The sequence below is a fragment of the Urocitellus parryii genome, chromosome 2 (genome assembly GCF_045843805.1).
Source record: "Urocitellus parryii isolate mUroPar1 chromosome 2, mUroPar1.hap1, whole genome shotgun sequence".
Classification (NCBI taxonomy): Eukaryota; Metazoa; Chordata; class Mammalia; order Rodentia; family Sciuridae; genus Urocitellus; species Urocitellus parryii.
Window position 1 is genome coordinate 65,109,910 of NC_135532.1, and position 22,849 is coordinate 65,132,758.

At 33.4% G+C, this 22,849-nt stretch overlaps 1 protein-coding gene across 2 annotated transcripts; it reads right to left on the reverse strand.

Moving 5' to 3' along the window:
• Positions 1-225: 225 nt before the first annotated feature.
• Dis3 (DIS3 exosome endoribonuclease and 3'-5' exoribonuclease) lies at positions 226-22,629 on the reverse strand. Of its 2 annotated transcripts, none has more exons than XM_026398088.2 (21): positions 22,336-22,629; positions 21,577-21,734; positions 19,006-19,199; positions 18,538-18,611; positions 16,633-16,800; positions 15,782-15,946; positions 14,549-14,662; positions 14,185-14,322; positions 13,346-13,492; positions 13,083-13,199; positions 12,755-12,856; positions 12,022-12,086; positions 11,853-11,937; positions 10,190-10,317; positions 7,581-7,667; positions 5,714-5,870; positions 4,032-4,246; positions 3,476-3,644; positions 3,188-3,346; positions 2,082-2,204; positions 226-1,421 (listed from the first exon to the last, which is right to left on the reverse strand). In XM_026398088.2, the coding sequence occupies exons 1-21, from the start codon at positions 22,561-22,563 to the stop codon at positions 1,338-1,340; spliced, it is 2,877 nt and encodes a 958-aa protein (XP_026253873.1). In that variant the 5' UTR covers positions 22,564-22,629; the 3' UTR covers positions 226-1,337. The 2 variants fall into 2 exon arrangements, with proteins under 2 accessions (XP_026253873.1, XP_026253874.1); XM_026398089.2 differs by lacking the exon at positions 21,577-21,734 and adding an exon at positions 22,000-22,067.
• Positions 22,630-22,849: the final 220 nt, after the last annotated feature.

Sequence of the window (22,849 nt, forward strand, 5' to 3'; positions counted from 1 at the left end):
GTGCTTATTTGTTCACCTATTGTCTATGGTTGCTTATGCACTGTAATAGTACCCAAGTTGAGTGTCACAGTTGTAGTTATAAGCCAACAAAGTCCAAAATGTTCTGGCCCTTTCAGAAAAGGCTTACTGACTCCTGCCCTAACATCAGGATGTAAATGATCCATTTACTTGAGCAAAACTTCAAAGCTGACTTCCTTCAACTAACTGAAACAAATTCTGCCCCAATGAATAATTTCCTCAGTAATTGGAAACTGAAAAGATCATTCAACCGTTACTGAGTGCCTATATGATTGTAAATACTGTATTATACCCAATTGATTGATCTGCTAGTTTATTTGCCAGTCTTTTCAATGAAGTGCAAATTCCTTGAAGGTAGGAAGAGTTATGCTGTACCAGGTTTATCATCAGTCAAGCAAAGTACTTAATAAATTGCATAAGCAAAATTATTTAAAGCAACCCTTTCCCAAAATATTACTAAAAACACCATTTTAGTCATTAATAGTCTGTGATTAGCATGGGGAATAGTAAATGGGACACCAAGTAATACAACTTATTTTTATTCGTTTTAATGTCCTTCATAAAAGCCCCCCTCCTATATCATCTGATACAAATGTAATTTAAAAACCATTGTCTTTTTTATAAGCAGACATAGACATCTAAAGTACCACCCCTAACGTCAAATGCCTTATTCTAGAGAGACATTGAAGGTCAAGGATAATGATCACATATTACTTGGCAACAAAAAACTATTTTCCTAGTCACATCCTGTTTCTTGTCTTTTTACCAGTTTCCAAATATTCATGGCTGTTCAAGGATGGATGAAATGCAGGAGACTTTTTACCACACACTTAACCTAAATTAGGTAAATTAAAATGGCAAAGGTATTGTATATCAAACACTGACAGCTTTCAAGACTTAGAAAGGATTATTCTTTGCTTCTAAAAATGTTCTATTTTCCTCTGTAGGAAAATGATAGATTTTTTTCCCTACCGATATTAAATAATCAAAGTACTTATACAAAATTAATCTGCTTTTCAATGAGCAGATGACTGCTCAATTTAAATGATCTTTACAGATCTCTGAAGTTGCTATCCTGTCACTATTTCAGTGATGGATATTCAATTGAATTTTTCTGCATAAATAGTTCTGTTCAATCTAGAAATGAAGTAGTATAAGACAGATACAGTCAACAGTTCAATAAATATGCAAATTTCTAAAAGTATTAAAATGTACGTATTGGTAACAAACTATCACACACTTAGGCTTAGAAGTATTCTCAATTTTTTTTTTTTTTTGAGGAAACTTTGTTTTTGATTTTTTTTTTGTTGAATGACTAGCTATTTTTCAAGTTTCTTCTTCTTTTTCTCTGGTTCATTAAGGTCGGCATTTGAAGAATCAGTAGGAATGCTTATTCCTGGTATCTAAAATAATGCAAAGAGAAAAGATGATTAGAAGCATGAAATAAGAAATAAATCTTATCATCATCTGACCCCTTCTTCCATTACTACTATGAATTTTAAAATGCTATGGGATTGGGAAGAAGGAGCTATAAAGATTTTTACACTAAAGATATATGTACTTTACACACAAAATAATAGTGGTTTAGAAATGAAAATGGTATACATGGTCTCACTAGCTAAAAAGCTAGTCATTTGGGCAGTGTGTTTGAATGAATGCATGGCTTCCTCATGTCCAATTCACCCTAGTGGAGCCACTGTGATTGGTAGAGAGCATCAGAGATTTCAGGTGTGTTGTGGCTGGATGAAAGAATAATATCTTACAAAGATCTTAAGAAGCATTAAGAAAGAATATCAAGTGAAACATACATTTGATCTTCAAAAGTGCAGTTTCTAAAACCCCTGCAGAAAAGGATTAGGCAGGAGAACTGAAAAGATCTTTGATTTTGGCAACAAGAACCTCAGGAGAATCTCAAGATGAATGAGGGAAATCAGCATATATTTGTATTCCACACTATTTACAGGAGTCTCTTTAAATTAAACAGAAATAACTATTTCCCTCTCTTTTATAAACTATGTACTATTGTTCCATCATAATGCAGAAATTAGTAAATTTGGTCTCACCTGTGGTTCTACCAGGGCCATTCGGATTTTTTGATGCTGAAGATTAGATGAGTCTAACATGATTTTCACTTTCACTTTATCAAACACGTGGAACACTATGCCTTCTATTTTAAGTGATGGTATCTTAAAAAAATAAAACACATTTTATCATACTACCTTATTTATTACACTTGAGGCTCCCTTCTAATTCTTTATAGTTTATCTTTCCTGATAACTTGAAAGTTTAAAAAGTATTTCAAATATTAATAAGCATCTAAGTGTTCAATATGATAAAAGTTACGAATCTAGTAATCTCAAATAAATATGACCTATTTTTATGTATACGTCCTTTCACTAAGGTGGTCCCAAAACATATTCATCAATTTCAGGATTATCACGCTACTAATTAGCAAATTATAGTTCTAGTAAAGGAAACCAAAGTTCTTGGACACAAATTATTATTTAAATTTTCTCTCAAGAGTTGTAGTTGTATTTAGTTTAGGGAGACAAAGTGTGTGATATGAGTGACACTGGAAGAAGTTAGAAACAATTTTCCCCTGGGCATGGTGGCACTTGCTTGTGGGAGGCTAAGACATACAGGGGGATAGTAAATTCAAGGTCAACTTCAGCAACTTAGTGAGATACTCTCAATATAAAAACTAAAAAGGGGGTTGGGGCTGTCACTCAGTGGTAGAGTGTTTGCCTTGCACACAGGAGGAACTAAGTTTGATCCTCAGGACCACATAAAAATAAAGATATTGAATCCATCTACAACTAAAAACATTTTTAAACAATTAAGCAGGGCTGGAAACAGCTCAGTGGTAAAGAGCCCCTGGGTTCAATCCCCAGTATCCAAAAGACAAAAGCTTATGTGTACACAAAGGGTAAAACTTTACATACTATAGAAGAAAGAAGTCAATGACAACATTCCTATGCGGGAAGAGTTGTGAGTAAAATCATACTTTAGTCACTATAATAAAATGTAGATTTCCTGGCACATATTTAGATACACAATAAATTCTATAGGGTGCAGAAAATAATTTCATACTTTACAGCTACCAATTGTGAACTGTCAAAAGAAAAAATGCCTCCCTCTCCAAGAAAACAAAATATTAAAATTACTGTACCTCATCGTCATAAATAAGATGTGGCTTTGGTTTGTCCTTTTCTTCAAAAAAAACTGTACCTTCTAAACCGTACTTTGGAATTAATACCACAATAGCATTCTTTCTTACAAACAGAATATAGGCCTCTTCACTTACTATTCCTTTGCTTTTGAAAAATAACTGTAAAATAACATACAACTTTATTAAAAAATTTTTTTTAAATATTTTGAAATTTACAAAAATAATTTTGAAATTAAGTAAAAAAATGTACAAAAATTTCTCCTAGCATCACTGACAGAAGGCAAGTACCTGGGTATGAAAAGCCACTGATGCACGTTGAGCATACTGAGCCATCTTGTGCCGGAAATTAAGATTTTTACATATATCAGCAAGCTTGTGTTTATCTGTCAACTCTGGATAAGTACAGTCAGCCCCAATAGCCACAGCCAACAGTCGATGAACAATGATGTCTGCATACCTAGATGTATAAAGAAGTAAGAACCATGGCAAATTATCATTAAAATGTCTTTTTAAAATTCAAAATTAACCATATATTACACATTCAACATATATTCATTAATCTCAGGATTCTCACCTTGCTAGTTATTAGCAAAAGTGCTGTTCTAATAGAGGAAGACAAAGTCAGCACAGATTATTGTCTAAATATTCTCAGAGTTGCAATTATATTAAGTTTAGAGTAGTAGAGAGTGAGTGTGCCAGATAAGAGATACTATAAGAAAAGAAAAATTTCCTTCCCTGAGTTATAAGCAGCCATTTATGTCTTTACCTATCCACCTAGGGTAAAACTTTACACGCTATAAAATAAATAAATCAGGACAACATAATTCTATAAGGAAAAAAATACCTTCTGATGGGAGAAGTAAAATGTGTGTATATTGGGGATGCTAAACCATAGTGATGAAAATCATTATCCATTCCAGAACAGAAGTATACAGCTTGCATCATACAGCGAGTGGCTAATATTCTCAACAGAGTATTTAGATATGGGAAAGCAGGAGATTCGGCCTGGTCCAAAGATTGAGCCAAAGACTTGGCTGTATCAGTTTTAATTTCCAAATTCTATGAATAGAAGGAAGGGGGAAAGCACAATATGAAACATTTCTTAATCAGTAGTACTATGTCTTCAAAATATAAACAGAACAAACTTTTTTTTATTAATAAGATAACCCAGGTTTTAACCTTTTATCCCTTAGTTAGAAGTACTTAAAATAGCTGTATAAGTGGTGATTGTTTTGTACAACACCAAAGTTTAAAATTTCCTGAATGCATTTAAAAATACAAAAGTACCAAGACTATGACGAAACTACAAGGGGGAAAAAAAAGATGGTGATAGCAGTAGTTCTATTATTTCTCAAAGTCCAGTTTGTATTTGTGAATCTCTGTAGGAGTGAAGAAAATCAAAGCAGATCTGATACATTTCAGTATGTTTGGATTTCTCTCTGCAGATACTTTTCTTCCATTCAGAGTAGAGGTAAAGGTCAAAACACTGAACTTGTCAGTAAAGCCCAGTTAAGTACAATGTTGTGATTTGAGGCATTTAGCTGCTTTACTCATATCTTGGGGAGCTGAAAAAAAAATATTAAAACTTCCTTCCTCTACCCAAATCTTAGGAATAAACAAACAAAGAGAGGAAATCTTCTAACAAATACAGTAATCCTTGGAGCAGAAAAGTTGATTTGTTTTGTGGGACATGGTAAGGATAGGTACTTTTTAAAGGACTGAACCAAAATGAGAATCCTATACCATGCTATTAAAAATAATGTCTGTTATCTAAAGCCATTCCTTCCAACCTCTCTTCTACACAGAAAAAACAGGACCTAATAATGATCCAAGGAAAACCAATGTAAGGTAGAATTAACCCAAGGGTAAAGGAAAGCCTACTAACTAGAGACAGGATGTACGCAGGGCTGAAAAAATGATGCCCTTTCTATATTTTCCTCTTTTCCATGTATGAAATACATAGCATTCTATTAGATACATGATAAAAAGGGTGCTTTTTGAAGGTTAAACAAATTATGTGTAAATCTCTAAAGTTAGGCAGTTCATAGAAACCATGTATAATGGACATGTATAACCATGTATGTGGGAAAGCTCTATATGTCCAGAATACTGCAAATAACTTGGTCTAGAATTTCTGACATTGGGTTAAGGAGAACTGAATGCTTCTTAAGACACTAAAAGATTTTATTAAGCAGATGTGAAGGTCAGTGTAGGAAAATATGAGCAAATCTAAGAGTGAGCGAGCTTTCTTTTTTTTTTTCCCCATCATAAGAACTACAGGTATATTTTCACATCAAGAAATAACAAAATTTTATGGAAATGTGAATATGTGTGTATATTATTTATTTATTTATTTGTTTACTTACTTATTTATTTTGTGGTGCTGGAGATTAAACCCAGGGTCTTGTGCATGCTAGGCAAGTGCTCTATCACTGAGCTATATTTCCAGCCTGAATATAAATTCTTTTGGGTAATGGATAGATAACAACCCAAATACAAATAATTTTTCAAACTACAGAACCTTACTTTGGACTTAGCTGCCTTAACAAGAATTTCATAATTTGATGGAGGTGGAGCAGGATGTTTTCGAAGCAAAGCATGTTCAGAAAATTCTTCATGAATTTTTTTTGCAACAGAGATATTAGCCAGTAACATGAATTCTTCCACCATGGAATTTGTTTCCCTGCCAATGGAAAAAGCATTAAACAAGAGAATCTGATACTTAAATATATCATACTTATTCACAAGTTACCTTTTTTACCAACAAGATAAAGGAAGCATTTCCTATGTAAACATTCACACATGTGCACATGTATATTTTAATACCTTATGGCTCTTTCACTTCTCAGCTACTATGCTAACAAAATTTTATTAGGCGTTTACAGAGTAAATCTAACTTGCCAAAGATTTTACAGATGGCATTCAAGAAAACTGAAACATTATGGACTTTATTAATATATATAAACTCTAAAATTTACTACCTTTTACTTGGTCCAAAGAACCTATCAATAAATTACTAAATTGAAAAGAACATATTTATAATAACTAATCTGGGTTCTTATTATGGATCAGACATTGTGGTACATAGATATTTATAAATACATGCACACACATACACACACACACACACACACACACACACACACACACCTGCTTTGCAGATTAGAAAATACAAGATATGCAACATTCTCTTGTTAAAAGTCAGTGTTATCAGTATGAAAATCTGAATCTACACAATCCAACTTCAAAACAAGATCTTGACCAAGGTGATATTGCTTTCATTCTACAGTTTTTCTATGTTCTTAGCTAGCTTTAATAAATGATCTTGCATTATTTTATATGCAAGTCACTGAACATGCAGTATTCTTTCATTCGTGTTTCCTGTATTACATCTAATTTCTTGATGAAATGTCTAAATTTGATTAATTTTTTAAATTTAGAAAGATCTCCAATCATAAGGGGACAATTTCTTAGACATGAGATTTTCCTTCTTGGTAGGAAGAAATGATTGATATTCTACTCTGGTTCCACTTTTGGCAACCTTTTCCTCAAGAAAGCTTTAGTATTGGGCTCCTTGTTGGTACTAACATTGGAAATATTCCTGCAGACATTTCCCCCTAGGGACTTTTTAATTCTAACTCTATTGCTCTATAGCACATTCTCTTCCTAAGTAAAAACTCTGAACATATTTCAATGTTCAACCCTTGGGTCACCTATTAGAAAAGTAAGTGTGTGTGCATGTGCACATGTATGTTTAATTTCAGGATTACCTCATGTAAGACATGGAAAGAAGCATAAATTCTGACTTATCCAAATATATTATTGTTTCCTAAATCTTAACTAAATCAGTAACACAACATCAATAATTAATGTCCTATGAGGAAGTCCCATTATTAATCATATTTTATAGAAAGAAATTAAGGCAGACAGAGGACAAATTACTTGTTGCAAGGTACACGTATGGTAGCAGCAGAAGTGGGATCCAAACCTAGATAAGTTAGGCTTCAAAGCCCTTGGTCTTGATTACTATCTTGTCGTACCTTTATATATTTTACATTAAATACTTAAGTAATTAATCATGGCAAATCTTCTTTTATTTACTATAACTATTATGAATCAAGTTCTATTATATCATATACCAAAAGCAAACTGGGTCAAATTAGAAATATTTCTATTCTAATATTTCAGTTTTATATCAGAAAAACCAAAAAGAGCTATAACACTTTTCTAAAGACTCCATAAGCCAAGAAAAACAAAATTCTAGTAGAAATACATATTTTGGATATGTTTTAGATATTAGTATATTAGATATATTAGTATATATCATTAGATATTTTATCTTAATTTTTAAGATAAAAATTTTATAAATCACCCATCAAAAAAAATCACTTACCTAAGTTCCTTGGTTTGTAAGTCTATAGGATCATGAGTTTCACTGTCCATGTGGAATCGAATTTCTGGGGAAGAAAGAGTCAAAGCCCTAAATGAAAATTAAGAGGTAAATTAATCAAATGAGCCAATAATGGAGTAAAATCAGAAAGTGACTCCTTTAAAACAGAAAATGACTATATCATGTGAGGAAGAATTGTTCTTCTGAGGACTTTATAACCATTCTATGCGTTTTATGTTTTATTTTCATAAATAGCTTAGTATTTTATAGATATAAAATGAATTTAACAAGAGAGAATAGCAAAACAGCAAAATCTGAGTCCTGTGCTTCTGAGAGTTTGTTTGCTTTGTAGTACTGGGGATTGAACTCAAGGACTCTCAACCACAGAGCAACATCTTCAGCTTTTCTGAGACAGGGTCTTGTTAAGTTGTCCAGGCTAGTTTCAAACTTTCAATTCTACTGTCTCAGCTTCTTAGAGTGGCTAGAGTGTACCACCATGCCCAGCTGAAGGATATAAATATCTTCTGTATCCAAACTCTACAGTTTTTACTGGGCTAAGTAAATTTGCCATTACGTACAAATATAGAAAATGACTAGCAGTATTTTATTTACTACAGAAAACAATGTATTAAAGTGGGGGACATTGAAGAGGGGCAAAAAGGACACTGCCATCATAGGCTAGTAACATCAGAAGATGCACAATCAAAAGTATATTCCACATAGATTAGCCAACAGAGAAGAGTATGATAAACCACTACCACTGATATTACAAGGAATGATGGCTATAGACATTTGAGTGTTAGGTGTCAGATAATGTACTAGGTTAAGAGCTTTATATGCATGGTTCATTTAATAAGTTGGCACATTCTCTTTTGAGAAGTAAATTCTCAAGGCTACATATGAGAGTCTGATGTTTCATTATAACTGAAGCTATTTTCATCAAGTCAGCTCCAAATCTACCTAAAACTAAAAATTTTAATAAGACCAAGCAATCTTGGATGTCCAAAGAAAAGGAAGAAAAAAAAACGTAAGATGAGATGGGGTTAAGTGAAATTCTTAAGTCCTTCTCTTCTTGACTCCTCTCATCTTTATTAGGAGCTCAGAAGAAATACCAGAAAGGGAAACTGAACAAATATTCTTTCCCATTTTCTTTTGTGCCATGCAGTACTTAATGAGGTTCTACATCAAATCTAATACATGTTTATTAATACATCTTGACCTAAAAAGCAAGGAATACCAATCATATTTTGAATTTTTTCTTCATACAACATTTCTTCATAGAAAATGTTAATTTCTACCCAAGAGTATTAATACTTTAGGCAGAAAAAGATGTCTATTATTATTATGATTTTTTTACTATTGTATTTTAAATTCTCCCTAAGATTGAGAAGACTTAATACTATCTTTTACCAGTAAATGACTGTCAACTCAGAAAAAAATAAAAGCTGTTTTTGAAGTTAAAAAATATCGTTCCTGAGCTAGGCATAGGAGTACAGGTGGGTCATGTAAACTCCCCAGAAAACTGAGAAATAAGGAAAAATAAAAATGGCTTAGCATAATCCTCTAGAACAAAACTGTCTAGTTGAACTTTCTTCATTGATGAAGATGTTCTTTATCCAAAAAAGGTAGTCACAAGTCACATGTGGCAACTGAACAGTGGAAATGTAGATGGTAAGACTAAGAAATTTTGTGAAATTTATTTGATTTTAATGAACTTAAAAAAATTGGGGGAGGGCAGGTACCGGGGATTAAAACCAAGGGAAGTTTACCACTGAGATATATCCTTGACCCTTTTTATTTTTTTAAACAGGGTCTCACTTAGGGCCTCATTAAATTGTTGAGGCTGGCTTTGAACTTGTGATTCTCCTTCCTCAATGTGTGCCACTGTGCTCAGCTGAACTTAGGCACATTTTTATGAAACAGAGGAGGTGCAGATTTGCATCACCAACAAAAACAGTTTTAGTAACTGCTTTTGACATTATCTTAAATGGTATGAAAGATCAATATCTGAAAATATCATGTATTTGGTTTCCACTGACAGCTGTCCTTCAAGAATCAAACTTATTTTTAACTGCTTTCCTTCAACAAGCTTGGGTTGATAGTCCTTACCTTAAACCTTTTGTAGTTAAAGAAATGTCATGATATAGGGCTAAAAGACCCTACTTGCCACTGGCTATCAGATCTTTGAGAAGACTTACCCATGTAAATTTTAATCATTTAAAAAATAAAGGAGTTGGATTAAACAATTCAACTTCCAAATCAGAAAAAGTACAATGTGTGAGTATAACTCAAAAATACAATGAGTACTTTACCTATATTTATTTAAACATCTGAAAATTATTTCTCATTAAAACAAATAATCTGTAGAAGTCTTAAGAAGTTTTGTCTTCATTGAATTTCTTCACAATCTTAAACTCCCAAACAAACATCAGTCTAGAATCAAGCTAATATTTAAGAGGTAACTAAAAGAAATGGGATGTCTCTACCAAGTCTCTATTAAGCCTATTAAATAGTTCATAACTGACCATCATAAAAAACTTTAAAGAGAACAAACATTATCTTAATACTATTAAAAATAAATTAAGAAATAGCTTGATATTTTTCAAACATACCCTTTTTCAATTCTTCCTTTTTTCAGAATTTTAGCTAGTTTATTTAGTCCACGGAGACTAATGGTAATATCATCATTCACGGTTGCTGAATCAATTCTCATTTGAGCTTCAGCGTAAGTAAGAGAAGCCTAAAAAAGAAACCTTATAATTCTTAAAAATGATAAAAACTAATTTATTATTTAAATATATTATTTTGTCTCATATTTAAATTAAATAAAGATCCATGACTCAAAAAACCTAAATCAATAACAAGAAAATAATCACAGCTAATATTTATGCTTCACATCTATGATTTCTGGTTAATTAACTCTTATTTGAATTATTATACAACATAAGCAAACTTTTATTAAAACAAAGTAAACAGGGCAACATTGTTAATAAATTATTTAAACTTTACTTCATAATTAAGTTGGTACATATTTAGGTAATGCTACAATAAAACAAAGGCAGGTTAGATCTATTCACTGAAATCCTTTCCAGATGTTCATTATTCCCTGACTCATGGCAAATAATTAACAATGCTGTAAGAGTCTAGACCTCATATTTTACAGGCAATCTAAAATGCTAAAATTAAGTGCCTAAAAATGGGACAAATCACAGTAGGAAAAATTTTTATCTCTAATGATAGATAATACAAATGTACAAATAGCTATTTCTGTTTCTATTTCCGTCCTGACAGAAAGCTAATCTTTCTTTAGCTTATTAAAAAAATTTGCTTCATAAGTAAAAATGAGAAACCACATAAGAAAGTGAAAACCAGTTTATTTTGTAAGGGCTGAGTTCTCCTTCTAAAAAATGTTTTTTATGTTCTCTAAATTCATAATATAATTTTCTCAGACTGATCAAATTTGGGAGAATTATTTATTTATTATAATATAAAATATAAAAAATAAAATGTTGGAAAAGCTTAAATAATTTACACAATTCTATTTGTCAGTTTAACACCGCCTTTTTTCCAACCACTAATTTCCAGAACAAAAAAGAATGATACTAAATGGAAAGGAAAAAAAGGTAATTTTGGAAAACATGTCACTAGAAGGAAACAAGTTTGGCAAACACTGGGGAGACATTGGGGACAAAATGAGGGAGAATATAATGGACCTGGGAAATTAAAAAAAAAAAAAAGGTAAGGAATGAGGACAATCTGGCTCTATCTGTCTGAACACGATCTCAGGCTAGTTCTATTGGAATACAAGTGTAATATATAACATCACTTCTATGAGAAAATGTGTACAAGATGATGATGTCCCTGCTATTTCTCAAAACACTATTTTTAATAGGAACAACTTTAATTACTGGAATCCCTGATTTAGGGCGTAAGATAATATATTTAGTGTTCTTAAGTATATAGGCTTTGTATGTTTCTGAATGTAAAACAACTTCCACAAAGACTATTTTTTTAATAACATCAAGAATTAAGCAAATAGGGCTGGGAATATAGCTCAGTTGGTAGAGTGCTTCCCTTGCATCTACAAATCCCTTGGTTCAAACCCCACAAAAAAAAAAAAAAGGAAAAACAAAAAAAGGCAGCAGCAAATAAATGAAAAACAAGATTTTGTTAAAACACTGAAAACAATTTAACTTTATAACCTTTCAAAACAATCTAGGAAACTTGTAAAAGTATCCAAGATTTTAAACATTAGATGTGAGCAGTGAAACTAACCTTTGAATTAATTACACTTTTGGTAAATCTCGTTTTTAAAATTTCAGCATTGTGATTCATTTCCCAAATACATGAAAATGCCAGCCTACGGAGGGAGACAGACAATGATTGTTAATGGGAGTCAGTTAAAATAGTATATACATTTTTGATGAAAAAAATGCATAAATACCTGTCAACATTACACCTTAAGGAACATAAGTTAGAGCTAAGCAACTCTGGAACCATGTCAATCCTCTGTAAAAGATATAAGTAGATTCTCAGGTTACACAGCTTTTTATTTAGAGCTCTATTATCAATCAGCATTAAGACACCATGAGGAGAAAAGGAGACCTCTGGTCTTTTTTGTAGAATTAAGAAATGTCAAATGGAAAGTCTATTTGAAAGAAAACTGGACCTCAAGTCTGTAGATCTAAATGCTATACACTAGTCACATAGCTGACCTGTGAAAGTTTCAAGTCTTTGGTCTTTATAAGTTGGTATTTATATGGAGTAGACACCAGCTACCAACTCTATGACTGGCAATGCTTGACAACAAACTACATTGTGTTTTACAAACACACACACAAAAAGAGAGAGATAGATTAAATTTTTATGGAAAAAAGGTACAGGGAGGTCTTTGACCACGAATCTAGACTAAGTGTAATCTTGCCCTCCCTTTCACAATCGTTCTATAAGTTTACAGGAACCATACTTGAAGAAGAATAAATGCTACACAACAATTTATATCAACTACATCTACTTGTTATTTGGGCTACCAAATAACAAAAAATTGGAATATTTTCAGTAATTTAGGCCCCCTTATTCCATTTCCTATAGATAAGTTATATACTATTTCAAACTGATTTTTCAGGAATCTGAAAGTGCCACTGAGTGTTCAGAGACTTTAAATTCAATACATTTACCTTTTCACAAAGATAAACCGTTGTTCCTCTCCTGGCTGATTCTTGATCTAAGGCATTTCCTGGCCTAATAAAATGGCTAACATCTGCAATATGAACACCAACCTTCAAAAGATAAAAAGATGCCAATATGTATTATTAATAGGGTAGAGATTGAATGAGAAGAAACTTAAATTGAATAAGAACTCAGTCACATCTACCATTTCAACCTCCTGATACATGCCTATTAGCTTCTGTAACTATAACTTCATAAGAATAATTCATAAATTCTATCCTGAGTCCAAAGAATTATATTTAGTTAAGAATGCTACTACTAGTACAACATGAATACCTCCAAGTTTCCATTTTTGAGTTCTCTACAATGTAGAGCATCATCTATATCAGTACATCCTGGTGGGTCCACACTACACACACACAGATGCCTCAGGTCTTCCCGGTTTTTCATGTCCTAGAACATACAATATTATAAATGAATGAATGAATAAATAAATAAATAAATAAATTCCATAGTATAAATGCAAAACAACCCTTGTAAAATCAGTATCTCCCATTAAGAATAACTTAGCTTTAATTTAGTGAATTCTTTCAACTTACTTTTTCAGTAATGCTCCAGGGCATCTTTGGCAGAAAGCTAAGAACAGCCTGGGAAAAGGGCTGATGAGGAACATCATGCTCAAGTAATAAAACTTCTGTTTCCGTCTCCTTCTCTCCAACATCACCTAAATTTTTTACAAAGTGTCCCTAAAACCAAAAGGTGTTATTAGAAAGGCCTATTTTACTGCTATCTTGCATTTTTATGTTAAATTCTTCAGTATTTTACATATCACCTCAGTATTCTTAATTTTCCTATAGTAACTTCTTAAAAATGAAACTCTGGTAAATTAAAACTGAAAATGACAAGACTTCTCAACTGATTTATGATGGAAACTTCATGAGGGCCCACTTTTTATATCATAGAACATGTTTCCTATTTATAAGTTTAAAATGTGCTTCAAAAGCAAGTTTCTAAATTTGATTAAAATCTATTCGGACTAAAACACTTTTTTCATGTTCACAATCACGAAAAGTTATTTGGTAATTTGGATAAAAGTAACTACATGATTTCCACCGGAATTTCATAAAATTGATCTTGAAATCAGAAATGCTACTTACCAGGTAACTTGTTGAAATATTCCTAAATTTCTTTCTTTTTTAAAAAAAAAATTTTTTTTGTAGTTGTAATGGATAAAATGCCTTTATTTTATTACTTTTTAAATTTTTATGTACTGCTGAGGATTGAACCCAGTGTGTCACACATGCTAGGCAAGTGTTCTGCCCAAGACCCTAAATTTCTATCCTATATAAAAATAGATTTGATTTTCATGACAAGAAACAATATTACTCACAAATTGTTGATTAAAAATCATACGATAAAATTAATACTTTAAGCTTACATTTGGATATCTGGAATTTCTGGGCCAACCATCAATAGCAACAATAATTCTCCGTCCTTCTAATGTAGAAGCCTGTCTTGTTTCTATCCGAATTCGAGGGATTCTCTTATCAGCTGGTGTAAAGAGATGTCTTCTAGACTAGAGAAAATTATGGAAAAAGTTTGTTCATTTGTTTGTAGTACCAAACATTAACCCCAGAAATGTGCTGCATGATAAGGAATCACTCTCTCCACTGAGCTACACCCTAAGTCCCAGAAAAAGATTTTATATACACACCCATACTCTGGGAATAGGGACAAAGTGAAGTCTCTAAATCCTACTAAATGTTTATAACTTTTTAATAGTTAACATGCCCTTTACTTACCTCCTTAATATCAGACTTGGAAAGCATGCCACAATATGGTCTCCAATTCCTTTTTATTATTCCTACAACTCTACCTGTAGGCTTTAACATTTTTTCATTTACAGCAGTCTTAAGCTGAGATATAAAAATGAAAACCTTCAGTTATTTTTCCTCTAGGCATAATGAGGTATTCTCTTCAAAGTTAGCATATGTGCATGGATGCTAATACATTCAGGTAGTAAGTAAATTATGACATTAAACTACAGAATCTTTATGCTTCAAAATTCTAGATGGAGTATGCCAAAACAAACTACAAAAACTGTTCCATGATAAGAAGACATACAGAAATGAATGAATTTTTTAAAAAATGGATATATCAAAACTTATTCTTTTTAGGTTTTAATATGAGAATTTAGTGACCAAAACAAGTCTACGAAGTATACACTAGGATTTTAGAACTAGTTCACACTAATTAGCTAAGGTATATGGTTATGATGACTATTTCACGTTGAACTCATTAATTCACTAAAAAAGATACATCTTCAAATGGTCTTCCATATTCAATATAAAAACTCAAGTAATGTCTATGATTTTAAATAGGTCTTCTTCTGGAATTTCACCTCTAACACACTCGAAAGGCCTGAAGTCACCAATGACAATATTATAGTAAGACTCCAAAGAACTAAATATAACTGACGAGACTAGAAGAAATACAAATGTTGTATGTTTTTCCAATTATATTATTCTTATAATTATAAAATGGAAAATAAATAGGTCATATCAAGTAGACTTAGCTCCTAAGAAACAGTTGAACACATTCTCTTCCTAATAAATATAGTAGGGTACTAAAGATGAAATAATTAAATAGGCAAGAACACAAGGCTCAGTAGCACATTATGCTGATAGAATTTGAACATTACATAAAACATTTCAGAAAATTTTAAATTTGTATTTACTTAAACATCATTATTTAAACCTTTAGATTGCATACTTGAATGTCAAAGATTCCCAGTTTTATTCCAAATTGATAGTCTTTTTGTTTTTAAGCCCATTTGAGTAAATTAAGACATTAAAACAAATTATATGATTCAAAAAACAAAAATTAACAATATAACATTTATTAAACTTACACAACAACTATAATTTCATTTAATAATTCTGAAAACAACGAAATTGTTTAACTTCCTCCAAAGCTGACATGTGAAACAATACTACAAAGTTATACAGGAAAAAAAAAAATTCTTGATTTCATACCATTTGTTCTCTCTCTTCTTCTTTTTCCACATCGTCTTCATTTTGCCCTTCATCTTGTAAAACCACAGAAGATGGTGCCACCCACTGACTCTTAGGAAAAAGCTCAACAGCTACAATATCTTCATGAACAGCTCGATTTAAATGTTTTAGTCCTTGTAAGATTATCTGTTTAAAACAACAAATGGCAAATGCCCAGATATCTTAATGGAAAAAACAGAAAGGTTGTTTAATATGTTTCTATATATTCTAAACATCTCTAGGTAATCTCTATTTCTTATAATGTTCCTTTGTCCCATACCTTTAATTCTTAAATATTAAGTAGAAAAAACACAGGTCAGAATATAGGGTTGTGTTCATGATTCCAACATAACTTATAACAGTACCAAGAGACTTGGGACTATTTCTTAAACTCTAAATCTCAGGGTTCTTACCAGTAAAATGAAAAAAGAATAACTTGTCATCTGCTTGGCTGAATATTAAATAAAATATTACATGCGAAGAGTATCTGACAAACTGTGAGTACTCTAATAAATGGCTGATATTTGCATAAGTGTGGAAAGCACTCTATGTTATGCAAATAATATTTATCATAACTGGTCATAATAAATAATAATATGTATCTCATTTTTATTATTTGATGGATTAGCTTATTATTCTCTTAAAACTGGATTAACAGTTTTCATCAATAATCAATTTCCTAAAGAAATGACTAATTGTACTAGTTGTATTTATGACTTTCTTTAGCTGATAAACTGGGAAGGCAAACTTGAACTCTCATACAAAATTTTAAATATTTATTCAATAAGAGAATGATCAAAAAATATCTCCCTGTATAAGGAATTTATACTTGCCTCTTTATTTTCTTCAGTGTCTCCATGAATCCATACAGTAGCTTCTAAGTAATTTTCCCTGCTAGCTCTAAATGTTCCTTGAAGGTATATACCAGATTTTATGCCTTGTTGTAGCTTACTTAGGGGAAGATGCTCTGAAAATATAATTTTCCCACTTTCTATTTCTTTCTGTGAAATAAGCAAACCAAAAATTGCAGTTAAGTTTTCCGCTTGTTCAGTAAACAACTGTCATTAATATCAGGTAATTAAAGGAAAATTCACATTGTGGTATATACAACTTATTAGGGTTTGGATGAGATATCCCCCCCAAACGCCTTTTGTTAATGCAGGAATGTTCAGAGGTAAAGTAATTCAACTGTAAGAGCTATAACCTAATCAGTCCAAACTAGTTTGAATAGACTGATTGGTGGTACCTGTGGACAGGTGGGCATGGCTAGAGAGGTGGGTCAATGGGGGTTGTCCTAACAGGGTTGTCTGTCCTGCAGGCTGTCTTCCCTTTTCTCTTTACCCCTTTCTGCTTCCTGGCTGCTACAAAATGAGCAGACTTACTCTACTGTGCCCCTTTAGCTGTGACATCCTGCCTCACCAGGGGCCCAGAGCAATGGAGTTGGGAGTCTATGAACTGAGACCTCTGAAACCATGAGTCCCAAATAAACTCTTCCTCCTCTAAGTTGTTCTTACTGTGTATCTTGTTCACAGAGACAAAAAGATGACTAACACACAACTCTATGAATTTGAGACTATAGCCCAGTATTTCAGACGACTGCTACCCAAGACAACTTTTTGTGATAAAGCAAATATTCTTTTTGTGATGTTTAATATAGTAGCCACTAGGCACAGGTTTCTTTTGAACAACTGAAAGATGGATAGTAAAATTAAATTTAATTAAATTTAAACACCCACATGCAACTAATGGCTACATATTAGACAGGGCAATCCTAAATCTGTATTCCAACAATCAAGACTAGCTTTTATCTTTTCACTTCCTTTTAGTTTCATAAAGCAGCTGGTTAAAGACAAGCAGGAATGGAAAAATAGTTGTAAAGACTGGATGTATCAGCCAAGCATAGTGATACACTCATATAATTCCCATATAAGACATTTTAAAAATTACTGACCTCCAGAATAAATTGTAGGTCCTCATTATCTGGTCCCCTCTCCTTTTGTTTTATTTCTTCTTATGATATCCCTCCCTCTTCTTCTGAGATCTTTACTGTCTGCTTTGTCTACCACTTCTTTATAAATAACCACTATGTATACACCAATCAGCCAAGGGCATCATTCATTTTTTCATTACAAAAAAAAGAAAGGGCTGGGGATGTGGCTCAGTAGCAGAGCGCTTGCCTCGAATATGTGAGGTGCTGGGTTCGATCCTCAGCACCACAAAAAAATAAACAAACAAAATATATTGTATCCATCTACAACTAAAAGAAAAATAAAAAAAAAAAAAAATAGAACCACCATGTGCCAGGTCCTATTTTAAAAAGTTTACATTTAGGAATTGCATTCCAATAAGCCTATTACAATCACTCTTGTTATATATAACACAACACACAATTTTATTCAAATTCTAGCTTACTGACTCATATTCCAATTTTTAAATTTGGTAACTGTAAGCCTCATATCTCAAGGTGGCTATTTTAATATTTTCACTTTTCAAAAACAAAAGAAATTGGCCAGGTGCAATGATGTATGCCTATAATCCCAGTGGCTTGGGATTATAAAGCCAGTTTCAGCAAAAGTGAGGGCACTAAGCAACTCAGTGAGACCCTGTCTCTAAATAAAATACAAGACAGGGTTGGGGATGTGGCTCAGTGGTTGAGTGCTCCTGAGTTCAATATCTGATACCAAACAAATAAAAAAACAAACAAACAAACAAACCAAACAGAAAAAATTGAAACATACCCCTTCTTCAGATAAACAAGCAAGACGATCTATGAGTTCAGGGTTAGCAGTGAGGCTCTTAACATATTCTTCACCTGAAAATTAAGTTGACATTGTTCTTAATTAATTCAAATGTCTTTTTCCCTTAGCTATGAAAGATCATGAAAAATCTTATTTCTGACACTGTCAATCTGAAATTAAAAATGAATCTTTTGATATGGTCCTGTCTCAGAAGCATCAGTAGGTCCAGCATATTGCAAGTCGACTGCAAATAGTAAGGGAAAAATTAACAGCTAATGAACACAACAACTGACTTGACTTAAAAAAACTCTGAGAAATTAAAAAATGAATAAAAAAAATCACATGAAATTATATGGGATAGTGAAAATATTAAATAGTCAAGTGAACATCTGACCATAGGCCTGATCATAAATTTTTACATACAATTAATTATAAGCATGCAGTAATGGCTTCTACTTTTAGACTTACACGTGAAAGCTGGTATTCCTTCTTCAACAGCTTTCTCTTTGTTTTTTCTGTCATTAGTTATAAAGATAACTTGTAGCTGATTTTCTGCTGACATTTTCTTCAAATGTTCATTGTACCATTTTGCTGCTACTCGAATGGCTCTATCATTTCTGTCATTAGCATTTTCTCCCTGTTCTTGTTCTACATAGGTTTCTCTAAATGTTAAGAAAAGGGAAAACGAAATGAAGGAAACGAATAGAAACAAAGATGTAAAAACTATGAGGACACAAATGTTCGACCACTAAACTGAAAAGTCAATAGTGCATCTATTTCACTTGGATGTATAAACTTAGGCTTCAGAAAATCAACAAGATCCTTACTGGTATGATTTTTCTTTTTCTAACACTTACCTTCTAGTTGTAGTTGGACACAACACCTTTATTTTATTTATTTTTATGTGGTGCTGAGGATTGAACCCAGGGCCCCATATGTGCTATGCAGGCACTCAACCACTGAGCCACAACCCCAGCCCACGCTGTTATAATTTTTTAATTAATTGTTTTATTTATATATGACAGTGGAATGCATTATATTTCTTGTTATACATTTAGAGCACAGTTTTTCATATCTCTGGTTGTATACAAAATATATTCACAAAATATATTCGTGTCTTCATACATGTACTTTGGATAATAATGTCCATCACATTCCACCATCATTTCTAACCCCATGGCCCCTCTCTTCCTTTCCTACCCTTCTGCCCTATCTAGAGTTCCTCTATTCCTCCCATGCTCCCCCTCCCTAACCCACTATGCATCAGCCTCCTTATATCACAGAAAACAACCCTAGCCCACACTAGTATAATTCTTTAAAATATTTTTTACTAGTTGGTGATGGACCTTTACTTATTTATCTATTTATCTATCTATTTACTTATTTGTATGCGGTGGTAAGAATCAAACCCAGGGCCTCATACATGCTAGGCAAGCGTTCTACCACTGAGTCACAACCCCAGCCCCATGATTTTAAGACAACAATTTGCTTGTAATAGAAGAAAATTATACTATTAATGGGACAATAAAAAGGCTCAGAAAATTTTATTTTACAAAAAGAAAAATTCAAGGCCAGAATTAATAATCTTAAGTTGGGACAGGGAATAATAGTTCACTACAATAAACTAATAAAACTTTGCAGATCTGATAAGATGTTATTCAAACTATACTACAAATAGTTTGATTAGATAATTTATGGTCATGTGATTCCAGTCATTAAATATATACTCTGTGTAAATTATCCATGTAAACACTTAATAAATGGTCAAGGATCCCTAAAGACTAAAAGAGCAGACAGAGATGATTGTATTTCTCTTCTAAGTCTTCCACTCTGAGCTCCCAAGTATATGAACACACTTATCTACTTCTTTAAATCTGTTCTTCAAAGTCAGACTGAAGCATAACAACAAAATTCAGTATACTACTCTCTAGTGTTTAAAGATAATAAATTCAGTTTTAGGATTTTAGACTTATTTATATTGATAATTAATAGAATTATTTTATTCCCCACCATATACTTGCTAGTGCTTTAATCTAATCAATGAGCAACATAGTCATAAATTTGAATTTGGTTTTACTAAGACTTGATTAATAAAATCTCAGATGTAATTTGCCTAGTGTCCTAAGAGTCTTCCCATCAATTCTAGCACTGTTAAGTCCTATTACAGCACTTGAGCTAACAAAATTGCTAACCACTGGTTAGAAACCAGATGAATATGTCCCACAAATACTTGGTCTTTTAGTACTAAAAACAAGTGATGTTTCTGTTTCTGGATTTCAAAGAAGTGCAAGGACACGAAGTCTATAGTGCTTTAGTGATAACCTTTATGAGAGCAATATTTAATTTGGGGATAAGAGAAATTAGATTTTTTCAAAATTTTGCATAATCTGATGGATTTTGTTACTAGACTCTATATTCTAATGCAGTGGTTCTCAATCAGGGGTTGAATTTGTCCCTAGGGGGCATTGGGCAATATTTGGAGACATTCTGAGTTGTTACAACATGGTGGTGGTGGTAGGGGAATTGCTATTAGCAACTATCAAATAGAAGCAAAGGAGCTGCATCCTATAATGTATAAGACAGACATACCACAATAAAATATTCAGTCCAAAATGTCAAAAGTATTGAGGCTAAGAAACTGTGATGAACCTAGTAAAAGTATCTCCTTTACAAAATTATATTTTATCATGCTATGTCGGTTATTCACACATTATGGTATTCCAGGAACCTATGCACATCTCATCTTCAAAGAGTCCACTCACTGTTCAACTCAGGCTAAAACCAAATTGAAATAAATACATTTGGAAGTAAAAGTAACTATTACAGGCTGAAAGCCAGTATATTCTAGTTTTAGGCTTGACCTCACCAATGCTAATGTGACCTTAGTGAGATCCACTTAGCATTATTTTCCACACAGCTGTGTAAGACCCAAATAGCACATAAAACCATCATTAACCTTTGACAACGTCACAAATTACTAACACGAATTTTCTATCACATTTAGCTAATTTTGTGAAATTTAATATAATTTTTTCTTACCTATGGTGCTCATTAGTGAATGTATAAAAATGCTTCTCCTGGTTATTAGTCACATCCCGGATTCTTTTATATACAGGAGCACTCCGATTTCTCACTTCTTGGAGAACCGTTTGTAGTACAATTACATTCCTGATGGCAGGGTCCTCAAGGACATCAATCTTTGAAAAATAAAAGTGTTAATTCTTCCTATATTCATTGATAAACTGTTTCGGTCAAACAACACCCTGTCGGTTTAAAAATACTGACTTTACATTAAGCCAAGGAATTATTTTGCTTTTTAAAAAAAGTGACAAGCCACTCTCAACCCTTCAGGCCTAATTGAGAAGAGCACACGTAAACAGACCATTCACAAAACTTCGTAGAATTAAGGCTATGAATAAAGAAATACGTTGGCCCACATAGTTTTTGTTCGTAGGCACTTACAAGCTGCCTGGGGGTCGCAAGCTGGAAGCCTCAGAAGCCCAGGTCCCCGGCTTCCAGGCACTTATAATCTAAGGTAGAAGAGACACCAGGAGTTAGAAAATTAACGTGTCTAAAATAAGACTCCAAAACCGAAAAAAAGGGAAAAATAAAGAAAAAGGCATAAGGAAAAGAACTTCAGCCTGAGAAAACGGAAGTGAGGGTCCCTAAGGGGCTTGCCTCTGCAAAGTACAAGGTACTGCCAAAGACCCGCCTCCCTGAGCCTCAGTTTCCCTATCTGTCACGCCCCCTCGTCCTGGGAAGGCGAGCGATATGCCCTTCGTGCTCCAGCCGACGCACCTGATGCAGTAAAACGTTGGTGTCGGGCAGCAAGTAGTGCGGCCGAGGCCAGAGACTGCTCGCGGGGTCCTGGGGCAGTGGCTCCAAAGCCGGTCCACCGTGCGCCCCGCCGCAGGCCGCGCACCCAGGCGCTCCGCAGCCTATGTCATCCCTCAGGTAGTGCTCGCGTACGATCTTCATGACGCCGCCCGCCCGGGTCTTTTTCAAGAACGTCTTGGATTTGAGCATCTTGCCTCGCGAAGTAGAATCCCGTCCCCACGCAGAATCCCAGCTCCCACAACACTCTTCCGGAGAAAGAAGCTTCAAACCACGAGCCCGGTCGCACGACTATACTTCACCCAGAGGTTCGCCGCTTCCCGCTCCGGGATATTAGTGCACATCTCTCGCGGGAAAACTCCGAGACAGACGCTAGTCGGCTCTCTAACGGCTGCGAGGATTGGACGAGAGCTCGAAGCTCCGGCAGAGGCCGCTTCCGCCCGTGGCCTGGGCGGGGCTTGCCGCAGGACTCCAGCTC

Bases quoted from the DNA above. Each gene is read 5' to 3' on its own strand.
- Dis3 (XM_026398088.2), bottom strand. From the start codon at position 22,563: ATGCTCAAATCCAAGACGTTCTTGAAAAAGACCCGGGCGGGCGGCGTC. The intron at 12,087-12,754 runs GTAAATGTATTG...TATCTTTTACAG, and splicing joins CGGTTTATCTTTGTGAAAAG to AGGATTGACATGGTTCCAGA. The intron at 11,938-12,021 runs GTATTTATGCAT...CTCCCTCCGTAG, and splicing joins TTAAGGTGTAATGTTGACAG to GCTGGCATTTTCATGTATTT.